At 35.4% G+C, this 16,422-nt stretch overlaps 2 protein-coding genes across 2 annotated transcripts; one reads left to right on the top strand and one right to left on the bottom strand.

Annotated features, from left to right (window-relative positions):
* Positions 1-2,538: 2,538 nt before the first annotated feature.
* Positions 2,539-5,741, top strand: LOC120130988 (dentin sialophosphoprotein-like). Its single transcript, XM_039148116.1, has 3 exons — positions 2,539-5,170; positions 5,244-5,411; positions 5,542-5,741. The coding sequence occupies exons 1-3, from the start codon at positions 2,539-2,541 to the stop codon at positions 5,739-5,741; spliced, it is 3,000 nt and encodes a 999-aa protein (XP_039004047.1).
* A 687-nt stretch (positions 5,742-6,428) lies between these two features.
* LOC120130729 (short-chain dehydrogenase RED1-like) lies at positions 6,429-11,238 on the bottom strand. Its single transcript, XM_039147896.1, has 3 exons — positions 10,801-11,238; positions 9,672-9,831; positions 6,429-6,809 (listed from the first exon to the last, which is right to left on the bottom strand). The coding sequence occupies exons 1-3, from the start codon at positions 11,138-11,140 to the stop codon at positions 6,473-6,475; spliced, it is 837 nt and encodes a 278-aa protein (XP_039003827.1). The 5' UTR covers positions 11,141-11,238; the 3' UTR covers positions 6,429-6,472.
* Between the last annotated feature and the right edge of the window lie 5,184 nt (positions 11,239-16,422).

The raw sequence follows: 16,422 nt of genomic DNA, 5'->3' as shown, positions 1-16,422 counted from the left end.
AGAATTCTTAATTTTTGAACAAATGTTATCTTATATTCAATCTAGATAAATCAAAAAAAAAAATATTATTAATTTTTATTTGTTAACAACATATTTAAATAAAAAATATAACAATTTTTTTTATAAAAAATATAACTTTTATTAACGGCATAAATCATTCTTAAGTTTTATTTGTTAATTATAATTTAATATTAGAAATTATTTGTGCTACTAAACTATAATTTTATATATATGTATGACTATTAATAAATATAATATGAGACTACAATTAATAAATAAAAATTAAAAATATATAAAAAAATGTTGAATTTTTTATTCGAATTTGTAATAAACCTGTTGAACTAAAATATTATATTACAATTAATAAAAAAATTAAAAAATATATAAAAAAAATAACTCTGGTTGATGGCATAAATAATTTTCTTTCTTTAGTTGGACTAAAATATAAAAAAAAAACTGTTGTCACATATTACTAATTGATGCACTTGACCGAGTGGTTCAGCCGCATGTGTGCTCTTTCATTGTCCCAAGATCAGATCTCCTTGTAAGATAATTTTATCAGATTATATAAATAAAAATAACGAGGTGTTAACAAGGGTTGTCATTAAGATTAAATTATTCAAAATTAAAATTAAATTAATATAATACACAAAAATATATAATTATATCAAGTTTATTAATTAACTGTCACGTCGCTTCTTCTATGAAGGGTTAATAGCGAATAGTTTTATTGTCACACTTAAATAATAAAGTGATCTAATTGATAAAATTTTAAAAATAATGGTCAAAATAAAATGAGACAATAGTTAGGAGTTCATTCGTATAATTTACCATAAAAGTTTTATAAAACATTTTGTAAGACTAATTTCAAAGTCAACCTTTATATTTTATATTGATTATATAATATAAAAATATTTATTTAAACTCAAATAAAATGCTTGTTTAAGTATTTTATACTCAAAATTTTTATTCTTATATAAAATTTATTAATAACTTATAAATAAATTTTTTTATTTTATAAATAAAGGCTTTCTACAAGTTTAAAACTCTGAATAAAAGTCAAAATTAGAATATCAGAAAAACTAAACTTGACCTCTCATTTGCTTAATTCAACATCACCAGACATCATCAAGTTCTTTCTAAACCGGAATTTCATTGATTTCCCCCCCCCCCCCATCACTTATGGCTAAATTTAGTAGAACAATAAAACCTAATAATATCTCACTCATAGAACTCTCCTTTTATGTTGCCGATTCTCCTCTCGCCTTGGCCTTTGTCGAAAACTAGGGTTTCTACTTGTTGAAATTAGAACTTTCAGATAACATTTTCTCGTAATTTTTTTCAAAGGAAAAGCGAGGGTTCTCAAATATATAACCTTGTGCGTACCTTAATCTTTCTTGTATCTCTACCATTTCTTTGTGGGTAATATCGGATTTGTTTTCATTTTTTCTTTTAAATTAAGCTGGAAAACGGCTGGTTTAGTGTTTCAATCTTAATTTTGTTGGATGATGGGTGCATTATGGAATTAATTATATAATTTTTTTCAAGGTAAATATTTCATTATTTAAATGCTTATGACATCTTTCTTTCTGACTTATTATCATGAAATGCATGGAATTTATTTGTTTCGAAATAAGTTTATGTGTTTGTTGAAGCCATAGAAAGTAATTATTTATATATATTGAGATTAAACTTATTATCTAAAAGATGAGAAAATAACAAAAATAATATATATAAACATTAACTATTACCAACTTAGACCTTAGTCACTGCGTTTACAACATAATATAATATTAATAACAATGGTCCCAACCTTCTCCATCAAGTCAATCGCTAAAATTAAGTAACTTTTTAATATATTTATCTTGGCTACAGAGTTAAATTACTTAATTTTAAAGTTAATGAGAATTTTAAAAAATATTTGATTCAAAATTTAATCTAAAAAATATTTAAATTAATAAAATCTAAAATTATCATTAAATAAGAAATTGGGTGAAACACGAAATCTTCTCATGCCCTTAATAGTTTTCTCTCCCGTTGAAGTCTTATAAAAGAAGTTAATATTTAAAAATATTAGTTTATCTTTTCATGATTTTGATTTAATATTTCTTAGAATCAATTTATAGAAAGTTTAGGGTTTTTTATTCTCGACTGACCTTAATTCATTGTTATATCTCCTTGAATACAATTAACTTTTTTTTATTTTTAAATTTATAATTATAAAATTAGTTATAAACAAAACCGTGAAAATTGTTTTGCGCCAGTGAATATTGTTTTATTTACTTGGTAAAAATAATTAATTTATTTAATATATAAAACTAGTATATTTATATAAATAATGAGTTTTCAACAGCCCTTCCAACTAATTATAAGTATGATTTAACTTGGTTTTTATAGTTTCTAACTAGCTTTCTTTGGCCATGTTTCCTTCAACCATGGGCGTTTCGTTTTATTGTATAATCTTTATATAATCTTTTCCTTGTTGATTACTAATGGAATGAATGAGGAAATATAATGTTTTGAAGCAGGCATTGAAACATGTCATCAAAGTTTCAAATACTGGATAATCGACCAATCGATAAATGGAAGGTTGTAGAGTTGAGAGAAGAACTCAAGAGACGGCATTTGACAACTCGAGGATTGAAAAAGGATTTGGTAAGACGCTTAGACGCCGCTGTTAGAACCGAGAGGAAAAAAGCTGCAAACGAGGCAGCTAATGGTTTTAACAATGGCGATTCTCAGCCTGTAGTTGAAGAAGGCACTGAAAAAGTCAAAGAAGTGGATCATGGTGGGTTCAAGCTTGCGGATGATGTTACTGATTATCCGGCTGCTTCAGGTCATGGTGTAGTTGAAAAAAGGGACATACTGGTGGAAGGGGAACATTTGCAGAGCTCGAAACTAGAAGAGAATGTGAATTCTAGCATGAAAATGGTGTGTCAAGATCCAATGGTACCTGAGCCAAAGGATGATGTAATTGATGATAATGTCAAAATAAGCCTAGATGTTGTTGAGCCGGTGATGGCGGAACTGTATTCATCCACTGGTTCGGATCATGGAGTTGTTGAAGAAAGGGATATATTAGTGGAAGATGAGCCTGCTATTCAGAACACTGTTGTTAAGACCGTGATACCTGAGGTACCATTGACTGGACAGCATTTGCAGAGCTCGAAACAAGAAGAGATTGTGAATTCCAACATGCAAACGGAGAGTCGAGATCGAATGCCTGAGGTGGAGAGACGTGATCCTAAGGCTCGGCTAGAGAATGAGAATCAAGAGGACGACATTCATAAGAAAGTTAAAGATGTAGGGGATGATGTTGGTGGTGAGAATGAGGAGTGTGGGTTGAAGTTTAAAGATGATATTAGTGATTGTGTGGCTACATCTGGCCATGGAGAGATTGAAGAAAGTGGCATGTTGGTGGATGATAAGGCTGCGGTAACAGAGGGACCACTGATCGGAGAACATTTGCATAGCTCGAAACAAGAAGAGAATGTGAATTCCAACTTGCAAACGGAGAGTCGAGATCAAAAGCTTGAAGAGGAGAATGGGAGTCCAAAGCTTGAGATGGAGAGTGATGATCCAAAGGCTCAGCTAGAGACTGAGAATCAAGAGGATGACATGCATAAGAAAGTTGAAGATGTAGTAGATCATGGTGGTGGTGAGATTGAGAAGGGGTGTGGGTTGAAGTTTAAGGATGATATTAGTGATTATGTGGCTGCATCTGGTCATGGAGTGGTTGAAGAAATTGACATTGTGGCGGAAAATAAGCCTGTGGTAACAGAGGTACCACTGATCGGAGAACATTTGCAAAGCTCAAAACAAGAAGAGAATGTGAAGTCCAACATGCAAACTGAGAGTCAAAATCTTGAAGTGGAGAGTGATGATCCTAAGACTCGGATAGAGAATGAGAATCAACAGGATGACATCCATAAGAATGTTAAAGATATTGGGGATCGTATTGGTGGTGAGAATAAGGAGTGTGAGTTGACAATTAAAAATGATATCAGTGATTGTGTGGCTGAATCTGGTTATGGAGTAATTGAAGAAAGTGACATGTTGGTGGATGATAAGGCCTCGGTAACAGAAGTACCTCTGACCGGAGAACATTTGCAGAGCTTGAAACAAGAAGAGAATGTGAATTCCAACATGCAAATGGAGAGTCCAGATCGAAATCTTGAAGTGAAGAATGGGAGTTCAAAGCTTGAGGAGGAGAGTGATGACCATAAGGCTCAGCTAGTGAATGATAATCAAGAGGATAACATGCATAAGAAAGTTGAAGATGTAGTGGACCATGGTGATAGTGAGAATGAGTGCACGTTGAAGTTAAAAGATGATATTAGTGATTTCGTGGCTGCATCTGTTCATGGAGTAGTTGAAGAAAGTGACATGTTGGTGGAAGATAAGCCCTTGGTAACAGAGGTACCACTGATCGGAGAACATTTGCAGAGATCAAAACAAGAAGAAAATACGAATTCTAGGACCCAAATGGAGTGTCAAGATGGAAAGCCCCCAGTGGAGAATGAGAGTCCAAAGGTTGAGGCAGAGACTGATGATCCAAAGGCTCAGCTGGAGAATGGGGATGACATGCATGACGCTTCTTCTTTGAACAATCAGCTACCTGAGATCAACCAAATTTCAGGGTTTCAAGCAAAATCTGATTCTATGTCAATTAGTGAAAAGATTGAACTAAAGGATAATCTAATTGATGATAATGCCAAACTAAGCCAAGATGTTGTTAAGCAGGAGATGGTCGGACCATGTTCATATAGCAATGTTGTCCCAGATAATGGTGAATCGCATTCAATGGATGATAAACAACCACTTGAGAACACGACGTCTGTTGATGATGAGAGAGACGACAAGAATGATACATCAACTGCAGACACGAGCAATACAGATGACAGTGGAGAGATGGTGTTCTCGGAAAAGTTAGATTTCGATAGAAGTTTGAGTGATGACTCCATGGACGAGGATTTGCCTGAAACCAAGCAAAGTGATTCACAATGTAGTACTGATGAAATAGGAGAAGATAGTGAGGAGAACGAAGCACTTATTATCAAGGAACTGGAAATTCATGTTGCGAGAGATGGTTCACCAACATACAAACATGACATCTTCATTGATAATAAGAGCCATTCTTCTATTCCTGCTAAGAAAAGAAAGCTTCAGGGTAAGTGAGAGAGTATTGTAATCGAAACCTCCATTTGGTGGGGTAATTCTCACAATATTAGTTGTCTTTACAGATGAAGAAGCTATGGAGAACAATGAACCTCCAAAAAGGCACACATGGAACTCTGATGCTTTTACACTGACCAACACGCCTAAAGGCACCATGCAACTTGCTGCTTCTCGATCCAATTCTTCCTCATCAGACTCCACAGATAGTGAAGATACGACCAGGGAACAAGATGGTAAGTTCTTATTTCTCAATCAGATATAGAAACGAACTTTGGTTGAATTCTATATATGGTTCGCCCGTGTACTATGTGTTTTCGACATATTTAGTCCCTGTTATAATTCTATTTATGCAGTATCCATAAGTGGAAGAAGCAATGGAGACACGTAATGCAATTTATAACCTGCAATGGCCACCTAATGGTGGACGTCTATTGGTGGCTGACTTCGTGGATCCTCATGAAGTTGAAACACTCACTTCTGAGTCCCAACCCTCAGAGCTCATCAACAGGTTCCACCGCCGTTGCCTCCTTCAGAGGAATCAGGTTCGCCTATGCTCACCCTAGATGACCTATTTTGGACAACCAAAGCAACTCTTAAGATCTACCATTAGCCTCTTCCGGAAGAACAAGTTCCTGCAAAGCAAGCTACACAAGAGAGAAACACCAGATAGTGGTGATCAGGTCTTAGTTGCCCTTGTTTCTCTCTGGTTGATTCTCGGATTCTTTCTATATTTATTGGTCTGTATGTTAAGGTGAAGATAAGAATGTGTTTCATAATAACCTCTCTGTAGTTTATAATGTTTGTACTATACATTATCGGACTTGCCCTGTTGCATGCATTTTGTTAAAGAAAGCAGTAGAATACCAAAAACAAATAAACATAAGTTTTGCTTCTTTATTCAAACGTTTAAAGCCAATGAGAAGGAAAGGAATCCTCCGGAAAAATGGCATCTTTGGTTACCAAGAAAGTTGTTTCTGATAATCATTGTCGTCCGGAAGGATTACTCGACTGCCCAAATCCTCATAGGGCAAAAAACAGTGACCAGCAACAAATTAAACTGATGTTGATGTCTCTATAATTTGGTCATTCAGATTACTAGAACTATTCTTTTATCTACCATACAACTGCTTCTAGAGTCATAAAATCTTTATTATTTCAAGCAAAACATAAAATAAATCATGCAACTATACTCTAAAAGGTTCAATTGAGTCTAAAGATTAAAATGTTATGTTACCGTGACATAAAAAATCCAAGTAACTGCATTAAACCAGCGGCAGGTGCGAGGTTGGAGAAATCAACCTTTCATTGCTTTCCTAATAATGAAATCTTTGACAAAAATTGGCAAATGATACATGATTGCCATGATAGTAGAGTAATGACCTGTTGAGAACCAAGCTGGTGGATTTTTCTTCAATATTACCTTCACGGTATCCTTTGCAAACACATCTGTTGGGGTTGTCTTGATTCTTTGTGAAAAGTAAGCTCTCTCTCGGATGGCTTGTTCAAATGGTTTGTATAGATTCCACTCGGGCATCCTGTTGTAGCTAGAAATAGCAGAATTCCCTATGTTTGACCTTACAGCTCCTGGAACAACATTGATGACATCGATCCCGAAATGGCTCAGCTCCAATCTATATACATCACAGAATATTATTAAAAAAAACTACGTTCTTGCTTGGTTTGGAAGATCATAAGGGATTACCCTATATTACTCGTACTCAAGTGTGAGTGTCGTATACGAGCATATGTCTAATATGGGTATGCTTAATAGTTTTCAAAGTGTTTTTTCATGTATTTGAAGCGTCATTGGAGGGTTATGTTCTCATACCTATATACGAATATGTGTTGGACAAGTGTACTTCAAAATATGAAGAACCGGAGCAAAGCAAGATTAACTACCTGCCATTATCTGATTATAGGTGTTTTCTTCTGTTTGCTTTCAAGTTTTTACTAATAATAATCTCATATGACCTACATGTTTTGAGCTAGAAACTCGTGCAAAGTTTCCCTTTAGGGAGTTCTTGCTTGGTTTCTAAGATTGTAAGAGATTATCCTACATTACTCAGACTCGAGTGCAAGTGTCGTATACGAGTATGTGCCTGGTATGGGTATGCATACTTGTTTTGAAATTTTTTTCATGTATTTGGAGGGTCATATTCATTTAAGAGAAAAATTAATAGTCATTATCTAATAATATTTGTTTGCTTTCAGGTCTTAACAAATCATAATCTCAAATGACCTACAGGTTTTGGGCCAAAACTCAAGCAAGGTTCCCCTTTCGGGAATTCAAACTGGCAGATTCTTCGTCCACAATAAACCAGAAGGTTCAAACCCCGACTCCTACCAAAACCAGAAATCCTGCAGCCATAGTGGGTGTGTGCGTATTATCCGGTAGTCATATCATACATATATATTCAAATATCCTAAAGTAAATAATACCACATATTCAGTTACTTAAAATATACTTAGGTTCGGAATACTCTTTCCTCTTCAGGAGGAGGATCTAAGCTTCCTAGTTTGTGAAAAATACAACTAAGTTACAGTTTGAGACAAAATATACACATATATAAGATGATAAATCACTCACATATATTTGGATCTTGGCAACATACAAGATGTTATAATTATAACCTATGCTTACTCAATCTCAGGAATGAGTGTTTGATAGGAATGTGTTCACACAGATATGTTCAATTCTGCTAAGTTTTTATGTGTTTGCAATAGGGTTGTTCCTGGACAGTTAACCGTACCATTTAGACTAAACGGTCGGTTAACCATTATAATGGTTATGAGATTTTTTTTAAAGAAATGGTTAACCGTTAAGAAACAGTTAACGGTTAACCTATTACAATTATTTGTCAAAAATTTTTATAATTCATACTACAAAAAAGTATAGCACTTTACACATAGTTACACCAGTACAAGTAAATAAAATAAAAAAGTGTAACACTTAACACATACTTATATCGATGTAAGTATGTATATCTTCCAATATCTTAGTACTTAACAATAAATAAATAGTTATATTGGTGTAAGTATGTTTCTATATTATCAACGAGATAAAAAATTAAAAATAATAAAAAATATATATTAAGTTATTTGTATACAAATTTTATTAAAAATATATATAAATTATAAATAATAGAAAATTATATTAAGTTATTTAGGTAAAAATATAATAAATTAGAAATATAATTATAAATTTAATTTATTAACGGTTAACTGTTGGTTAATCATTTATCAAAATTCGTAACCGTAGCTTTAAATGTTAACCATCATTTTTAACGGTTTAGTTAACCAAAATAGTTTAGTTTTAACTTTTAACGGTTCGGTTAATTAACTTGTTAAATGTAACGGTTATACCGGTTAACGGTTATGGTTCCGGATTTTTTGGAACACCCCTAGTTTGGAAGGCTCCTTATACTCATATTCAGATGTGCATCATACTTCAAGAAGAATTGTGTCAGAACAACCTAAGTTAAAATACCTATACGTTTTTAGAAGACAGAAAAGATATAGAAAAGCGATGTGCATAAGCAATGGTCATTTTCAATTCCTCAAACCCACGTCGCCCTCAAAGATAATGACAAGATTTGAGAGCTTTAAAATTCCAAGAAATATCATGCAGCAAATGCATCAGATTTTGAATAAAATAACAACTAAGTCGTAAAATTGGAATTGGATGACGTGAGTTATATTATGTGTAGGAGATTATTTTCATGTAAATAGTAGAGTTTTATGTTAATAGTAGATTTTTATTTTTACATTAATTCTAGCCCTCTTTATAGATAAAGATGATGTTTTAACTAATCTAGGACTCTTACTATAGCTAGTACTCTTAGTCATTATTTGTACAAAACCCTGCTGTAACCTTAGAAAAAAGTAACGTGAATATACTGATCTGTTTTTCTCCAGTAAATTACTTTTCAACAGATGACAAATTTGAATAATAAAATTTTTGGTGGATTTTGAATCCATTTAGATGCAAAAAACCAAAAAGGCTAACTAAAATTTCAGTTGAAGTACAGTCCTTACATTATAGTCAAAAGTGCAATTTAGTCTCTATACTATATAATCGAGTAATTTAATCAGTACACATCTTATATTGGAGAAAACAAGTAAAATTAATAACTATGTTATGGAAAACCATCCAGATACTGACATGAACTTACCAGACAAAAAGCTTACGTTCTTTAATAGAAGAAAACCGTTTTCTACTTCAGTTCTATATACGGGTTTGCATTGTCAGATTTCAGCAGTTCTCATCAACATCTCATTGACAATGTTATCACATTATTTGTTTGCACCAATAGCAAACGTATAAAGATTAAATTACTCGGTTCCATACTGCTATTTTGGTCTTAAACTAAACTCAATTCTTTGTCACCTCCATTTAAACAAATGTGCAAGAACATTATTTTTCTAAGGGAGTTAGACGGCAGTGAATTGCCCTTGCAGCCTTTTATTTTGTACAGATATCATGTTAAACTGACCTCAAAGTATCAGTTAGCGCATGAAGAGCTGCTTTAGATGCTGTGTAGACACCGGACCATGGCCCAGGAGCCAAAGCACTAACACTTCCAATATTCACAATCCTTCCCTTTTTCTTAGATGCCATGTGAGGTACAACAGCTTGAACTACCCTAATTGAACCTGTAATCAAATACAACACCATAAACACAAAACAATCAGTGGCATCTACACAGATCAGAACTCAATATTTTGCTGTGTTTTTTTTTTTTTTTTGATAGGGCTAAGGAAGGGGTCTTCAATCCAGTTCCTGATATTCAGCACAAAAGGAGGAAAAAATAAAGTGAGAACTATGCAGTGGATATAAATGTTTACAAGAAACCATGAGGAGATGATCCACAAGGAAATACAAACATGAAACTCATCTAAGAAAAACAACTGTTATGAATTTATGACACTTGGGTTCATGAAAAAACAAAACAATGCAGCTATGTTATTCGGACTCTGGTGTTTGTTATATATGTGTATGTTTCCAAGTTTGTTCTTTTTTTCATCAAGTTCTGCCTGTATTTAGAGAGTGACACACCACACTTCAAGAACAATGAAAAGTCGGAGCAACATAGCAGTGATACTATCCAGACATAAACAATTAAAGAAAGGCTGCTCCTATGCCCTTATATCCCTGACTTAACAAGCAATTTAACCATAGAATAGTAATTGAAGTAAAATTTTCACCGAGTACAGAATATCACATAGTACGAATTTACTTCGAATATGACAACACTTAGAACATAGACCCTGTTCAACATCCAGCAACCACAACTTTCAAAGGAATTGAGATCAATTAATGAAGCAGAGCTTGGTCAAATTGTTGCAACAAATAATTGATTGATTGATTCAATAACTTCATCTTGAAAGATCAGTTTATTTAAAACTAGTTCTTAAAAACTCTATGATTAACTTTTAACTGCAGAATCCCAAATTATAAAGCACAAAGACCCTCCACCCAAAGGAAGCAGTAGGTAATCGGGCGAGCATTTCGATTCGGTTCTAAAATTCTAAAATTGAACTAATTAAACCGAGCAGAAAATCCAAAGTTATTCGATTGGTTCGATTAACAATGAAAAATAAGTAGGAGAGATTAAGCTTTACCAAACACATTGGTATTGAAGGAATTTTCGAGGGCGGGCAAAGGGATTTCTGCAAGAGGGCCAACGCATTGGATCCCGGCATTATTAACCAAGACATCAACACGACCAAACTTATCAATTACATTGGTCATGACATGTTGCACGCTTTGCTCCGACAGAACATCGAGTTCTTGAAGATAAAACCTGGGATCTTGTTGCAGGTCAGACATGGAGCTCAAAGACCTACTGGTGGCCACCACCTTGCAGTTGCTGTCGGCAAAAGCGCGTGCCAGGGCGTGTCCGATTCCTCCCTGTGAACAACCTGTGATTAAAACAACTGGCTTTTGATCCTGGGATTCCATTGAATTGAGATAGGCTTGTTTTGAGCTTGTTTAAATGAAAAACTACAAGGGAAGCAGGCGATTAGTTCAAGGGAAATTTCATTTCGAATTTGGGATTGACAAGTATTTTTCAGGTTTCTCAGTCGGATGCACTCTTCTTTTATTTTATAATTTAGGATAACCTACCTAAATGTCACTAATATTTAAGTTATCATTTTCCTAGTTTTAAAAATAACAAATTAATCATTAATACTATTAATTTGTAACAAAAATAATTACTTTTCGTTGACAACTATTAAGCTGGCTTCGGATCATGGATGATAGCGGAAACACGCAAAAGGAGATCGAAAAAAATTGCTGATCATAATCCTAAGGGTAGTCGGGATGAAGCTCGAGGGTCTCGTTTTACTGTTTTAAATGCTATGAATAATGATCATGAGGAAGATACTACGGTAGTTCCGGAGGTACCAGAGGAAGTTCCGGAGGTACCAGAGGAAGCTATTAACAAGAGGAATACTCAGGTTTACGCTCCTCGGGCGGAGCTCCTCGGGCGGAGAATATTGCTAAAGGAGAAGAAAGAATGGAAAGTGGTCAAAAGAGGGCTGGCACTGGTAGGCGAACAAATACAGGCGGACAAAGTGTTCGAAAGGATGATGTTGGAGATAGTCGGGCTCAAGAAAAATTAATGTGATAGCAATTGAGGAAGGTGTGATTCCTCAAGTCACGGAAAATAGACAAGTTACAGCTGGTGGGAGTCACTCGGTAGTTAATAACTCGGATGTTAGTCGGGATAATATAATTAAAAGGAGTAACCGTAGTAAGGGACATAGGAGAGATGTGGGGGAAGGGAATAAAGGTCTCAAAGTGAGGAAAAATAAAGAATTTAGATTCTCCCCGGCAGTGTTCACGGATTGGCTGAAGAAAACAAATTATACTACAAAACATGTTAGAGTTACGGTGCATGGAGAGGCCCCATCAATCCCGCGCGAGAATGGAAAGGAGGAAACATCCATGCGTGCAGTTGAGTCGTCGGTTACGACACTTGAAGAAGACAACACTCTCGAGAGGGAGAATGTCAACCCAAACATCCCTCAGTAATGGGGTTTTCTTACACTTATCTCCTAATGGTTAAATTTCTTTTTTGGAATTGTCAGGGTGTTGGGAGCTCTAGCTTTAGACATTATTTGCGGAAACAATGTCGGGAGAGTCATCTTGAAATTATTGCGTTGCTGAAAACTCGGATTAGTGGGTTCGTTGCAGATAAAGTCATTCGAACGTTGGGTTTTCAGAACTCATTCAGAGTTGAAGTGCACGGGTTTAGTGGTGGTATTTGGATCCTTTGGCAATAAGGATTAAATGTGGAGATTATAACCATCTCAAACCAGTTTATTCATGGCAGATGTTGGTCGGATGATGAAGAGTGATGGCTGTATTTTACTATTGTTTACGCTAGCCCTCAAGTGGAGAATCGGAAAATGGTTTGGAAACACTTGATGAACCTTATGCCAAGGGAGAATGAAGCGTGGAATCTGGGAGGTGATTTTAATTCCATCATGCGGCTAGATGAGAGGGAAGGTGGTTTAAGTCGTGGTTCAGGGGTAATCCAATTATTTGCTGATTTTATCTTTGAGATGGGCTTATATGAGGTCGATTATCGGGGGTCAAATTTTACGTGGAGAAGAGGGAATCTTTGTAAATGTTTAGATCGTTGCCTTATGAATAGTTGTTGGGCTAGTGTATTCCCTGGTACGATGGTGTTACATCTTGATAGAGTGCGTTCGGACCATTGCACTCTTCTACTAAAACCCCAGAGTAACATGAGTTTTCATTCGGCTCGGCCTTTTCGCTTTCTTGACATGGCAGGACTATCCTCAATTTAAGAGTTTCTTAGCTGAAGTTTGGAGGAATGATTTGGATGCAGTAACCTACGTGCATTCTTTCCAATCTAAAGCTCGTGATTGGAATTTGAAGGTGTTTGGGCATATAGGGAGGAAAAAATGGGAACTCTTGTCACGTTTACGGGTTATATAAAAAGCACTTATTACTCCCTATTCACGACGCTTGGTGGATTTGCAATACACGCTGAAATATGAACTGGAATAGGTCCTTCAACAAGAGGAAAGTTTGTGGTTACAAAAGTCGAGAACCCAATGGATACTCCATGGAGACAAAAATACTAAATATTTACATGCTTGCACAATGTTGAGGCGTAGATGTAATCATGTGGGGGCTCTCGAGGATTCAAATGGTAGTTGGGCGTCGGATCAGGAAATCCTTTGTTCGATGGCGGTTAATTACTATAAGGAGTTATTCACTAGTAGTAACGAAGACGGTAATGGGTATCCGTTTCAAGGATGTTTTCCAGTTCTTTCTACTGCCGACTTGAACGGACTCATACGACCGCCACTTAATGAAGAGATCTGTGAAGTTTTATTTAGTATGAGTCCGTTAAAAGCTCCTTGAGTGGATGGCCTATATGCTCTTTTCTTTCAGCGGAATTGGGATATAATGGGTCACAGCGTATGTTAGTTGATTTAACACATTTTTGTAGGAGGAGCTTTTGATAATGAAATCAACCGAACACTCTTGGTACTAATTCCTAAAGTTAAAGTACTGGAATCATTCAATAAATTTCAACCAATTAGTTTATGCTCTGTGTTATATAAACTTGTTACAAAGATCATTGTGAACCGACTAAAATATTTGATGAGGCACTGGATATCAGAAACTCAAACAAGCTTTGTTCTTGAACGGTCGATCACGAATAATATAATTGTATCGCAATAGGTAATTCACTCTATGAGATTGAAGAAATGTAAGACTGTATTTATGGCTATCAAAATCAATATTGAGAAAGCTTACGACTGCCTTGAGTGGCCATTTATTGAAGACACGTTAAGAGAGTTGAATATTCCAGATAACCTTCGGAGACTTATTATGAGATGTGTAACTTCAGTCTCGACTCAGGTACTTTGGAATGGTACTATATCTAAATCCTTTAAGCCATCGAGGAGGCTATGCCAGGGCGACCCTTTATCATCTTATCTGTTTGTGATGTGCATGGAGAGGTTGACACATGCAATCTCTATAGCTGTCAATAATGGGAAGTGGAAACCAATTCGTCTGTGCTGCAGTGGACCTGATCTTTCTCATCTATTTTTCGCAGATGATTTGGTACTTTTTACTGAGGTGTCTATTGAGCAATGTTCTATAATACGGAGAACATTGGAGTTATTTTGCAGGTTCTCGGGTCAGAAGATCAACATACAAAAAACCATTATTTTCTATTATATGAATATAGATTTGGGGTTGAAGAACTCAATTAGCTCTTTATTTGGATTCCAAGAAGTCCAAAATTTGGGGAAGTATCTTGGAGTACCGCTTCTTAACTCTCGGAGTACGAAATTTTCATTCAGCTACATAGTTTCAAAAGTTCGAGACAAACTCACAGACTGGAAGGTAAAAGCGTTATCATTGGCCGAAAGGATTACTTTGGCTAAAGCAGTACAATTGACTATACCCTTATACTCAATGCAATCCATGAAGCTTTTAAAAGGGACTTGCGAAGAGATAGAAAGATTAATCCGGGATTTTATTTGGGGGTATACTGAAGCTAGAGGTGGCATATCTCTTGTAAATTGGGAGAACGTTTGTAAGTCTACAAGCAAGGGGGTCTTGGTCTTAAGAAACTAATCGATCAAAATGATGCTTTTCTTATGAAATTAGCTTATAAATTGGCAGTTAATTCTGACCAGCTATGAATTTGAGTGTTGCGCTCCAAGTATAAATGGAGGAATGTACTACCCGACTCAATCGACAGCAAGAGATGTTCGCATGTTTGGAAAGGAATCTCTCAAGTGTGGAGTGAAGTGCGGCAGAGTTTAGTTTGGAACATTGGGAATGGTCGGAGTGTGGAATTTTGGAGGAACTCTTGGCTTAGCGATGTGGGGCCATTAAACATGTTTGTAGCTAATCAAGTAGAGCGCGATGAGCTTCCAAGGAGAACGGTGGTGTCTATGGTTTACAACAATGGACAATGGCGATGGGAGCTAATAAATGAATTTGTTCTGAACAATATCACACAGAGACTAGTAGCTACGATGCCGCTACGGCAAGGTGGTAAGAATGATGTGTCGGGTTGGAAGTGGAACATTGAACGTTGTTTTTATGTAAAATCAGCGTTTGATATGAGACAGTGAAACTCTGATGCTATTCCGCATAAAGTATGGGAAGTTATTTCGAAATATCGAGGGCTACAACGGATTAAAATCTTCTTGTGATTAGTAGCAAATGAGCGGCTATTAACTAATGCGGACATAGTTGTTTGGAAAACTTTAATTAAAGCTGAAAAATTAGATGATTTTTTCTCCAGGGACATAAGAGGATGGATGCATATTAATATCGCTTCTCCGGGAGTTTATACACGGGATGAACGTGATTGGGACCTTTTATTTGGATCGTTACTTTGGCTATTTTGGAAGAATCGCAATAGAAAATTTTTTGACCCGAAATACATTGAGAAAGAGTCTGTTTTAGTACAAGGAAAGCGCCTTTTTTTCGAAGCGAACCGAGCAATTGAATATGCCTCGCAAAGGACTCCGCCTTCTCACCGAATTAGTAATGAGCATACGCAATGGTCTCCACCTCCTACTAATTGGTGCAAGGTTAATACTGATGGCTCCCTTAAAATAAGAAATGGTTTTGCTACATGTGGGGGTGTTATTCGCTCTTCGGATGGTAGTTGGATCCTTGGATTCTCTAAAGTACTAGGAATATGCTCTATCGTTGAGGCGGAGTTATGGGGAATACATGAAGGCCTCTCTCATGCGTGGAATCTTAGCGAAAGACAAATCATGTGTAACATCCCAAACTACGGGTTAGTGACTAAATTATAAGGAATTTGGAATTTGTTGATTAAATTGAAAAAGTTGAATAGTTTAATGATTTAATTGGAAATATTTCCTAAAAGTTTATAGTAATTATCCAAAGAATTAAAGGGCAAAATGCTCATTTAGCATGAAAAATATTTTTCCCCAATTATATGAATGATTATCGTGGGGTGGGGAAGAGTTATCTGCAAACTCTTCTTCCTTCTTCATCTTCTTTCTCCCGTGGAAGCTAGGCAAAGGTAAGGGTTTTCTATTTTGTTGATTATTTGTTGAATTAAAGGTTGAGTTTTGATTATTAGATAACAACTAAGCTTAAGGAAAGCTTAAGTTGTCTTATAATAAAAGGATGAAGAAGTTGTAAGAGATTAAAGAAAATGAGTTTTTATATGAAATCATGGAAAAGAGTTGATAAGT

This window comes from Hibiscus syriacus, unplaced genomic scaffold (assembly GCF_006381635.1).
Source record: "Hibiscus syriacus cultivar Baekdansim isolate YM2019G1 unplaced genomic scaffold, ASM638163v2 tig00110548_pilon, whole genome shotgun sequence".
Lineage (NCBI taxonomy): Eukaryota > Viridiplantae > Streptophyta > Magnoliopsida > Malvales > Malvaceae > Hibiscus > Hibiscus syriacus.
Note: the sequence above shows the minus strand (reverse complement) of the source record. Positions and strands in the feature narration are given on the sequence as shown.

Coding starts and splice junctions, on each gene's coding strand:
- LOC120130988 (XM_039148116.1), top strand. CDS start 2,539: ATGTCATCAAAGTTTCAAATACTGGATAATCGACCAATCGATAAATGG. Junction 5,171..5,243: donor TAAGAAAAGAAAGCTTCAGG/GTAAGTGAGAGA, acceptor TTGTCTTTACAG/ATGAAGAAGCTATGGAGAAC. Junction 5,412..5,541: donor TACGACCAGGGAACAAGATG/GTAAGTTCTTAT, acceptor AGTATCCATAAG/TGGAAGAAGCAATGGAGACA.
- LOC120130729 (XM_039147896.1), bottom strand. CDS start 11,140: ATGGAATCCCAGGATCAAAAGCCAGTTGTTTTAATCACAGGTTGTTCA. Junction 9,832..10,800: donor CTTCAATACCAATGTGTTTG/GTAAAGCTTAAT, acceptor ATTTGATTACAG/GTTCAATTAGGGTAGTTCAA. Junction 6,810..9,671: donor GCGCTAACTGATACTTTGAG/GTCAGTTTAACA, acceptor TGATGTATATAG/ATTGGAGCTGAGCCATTTCG.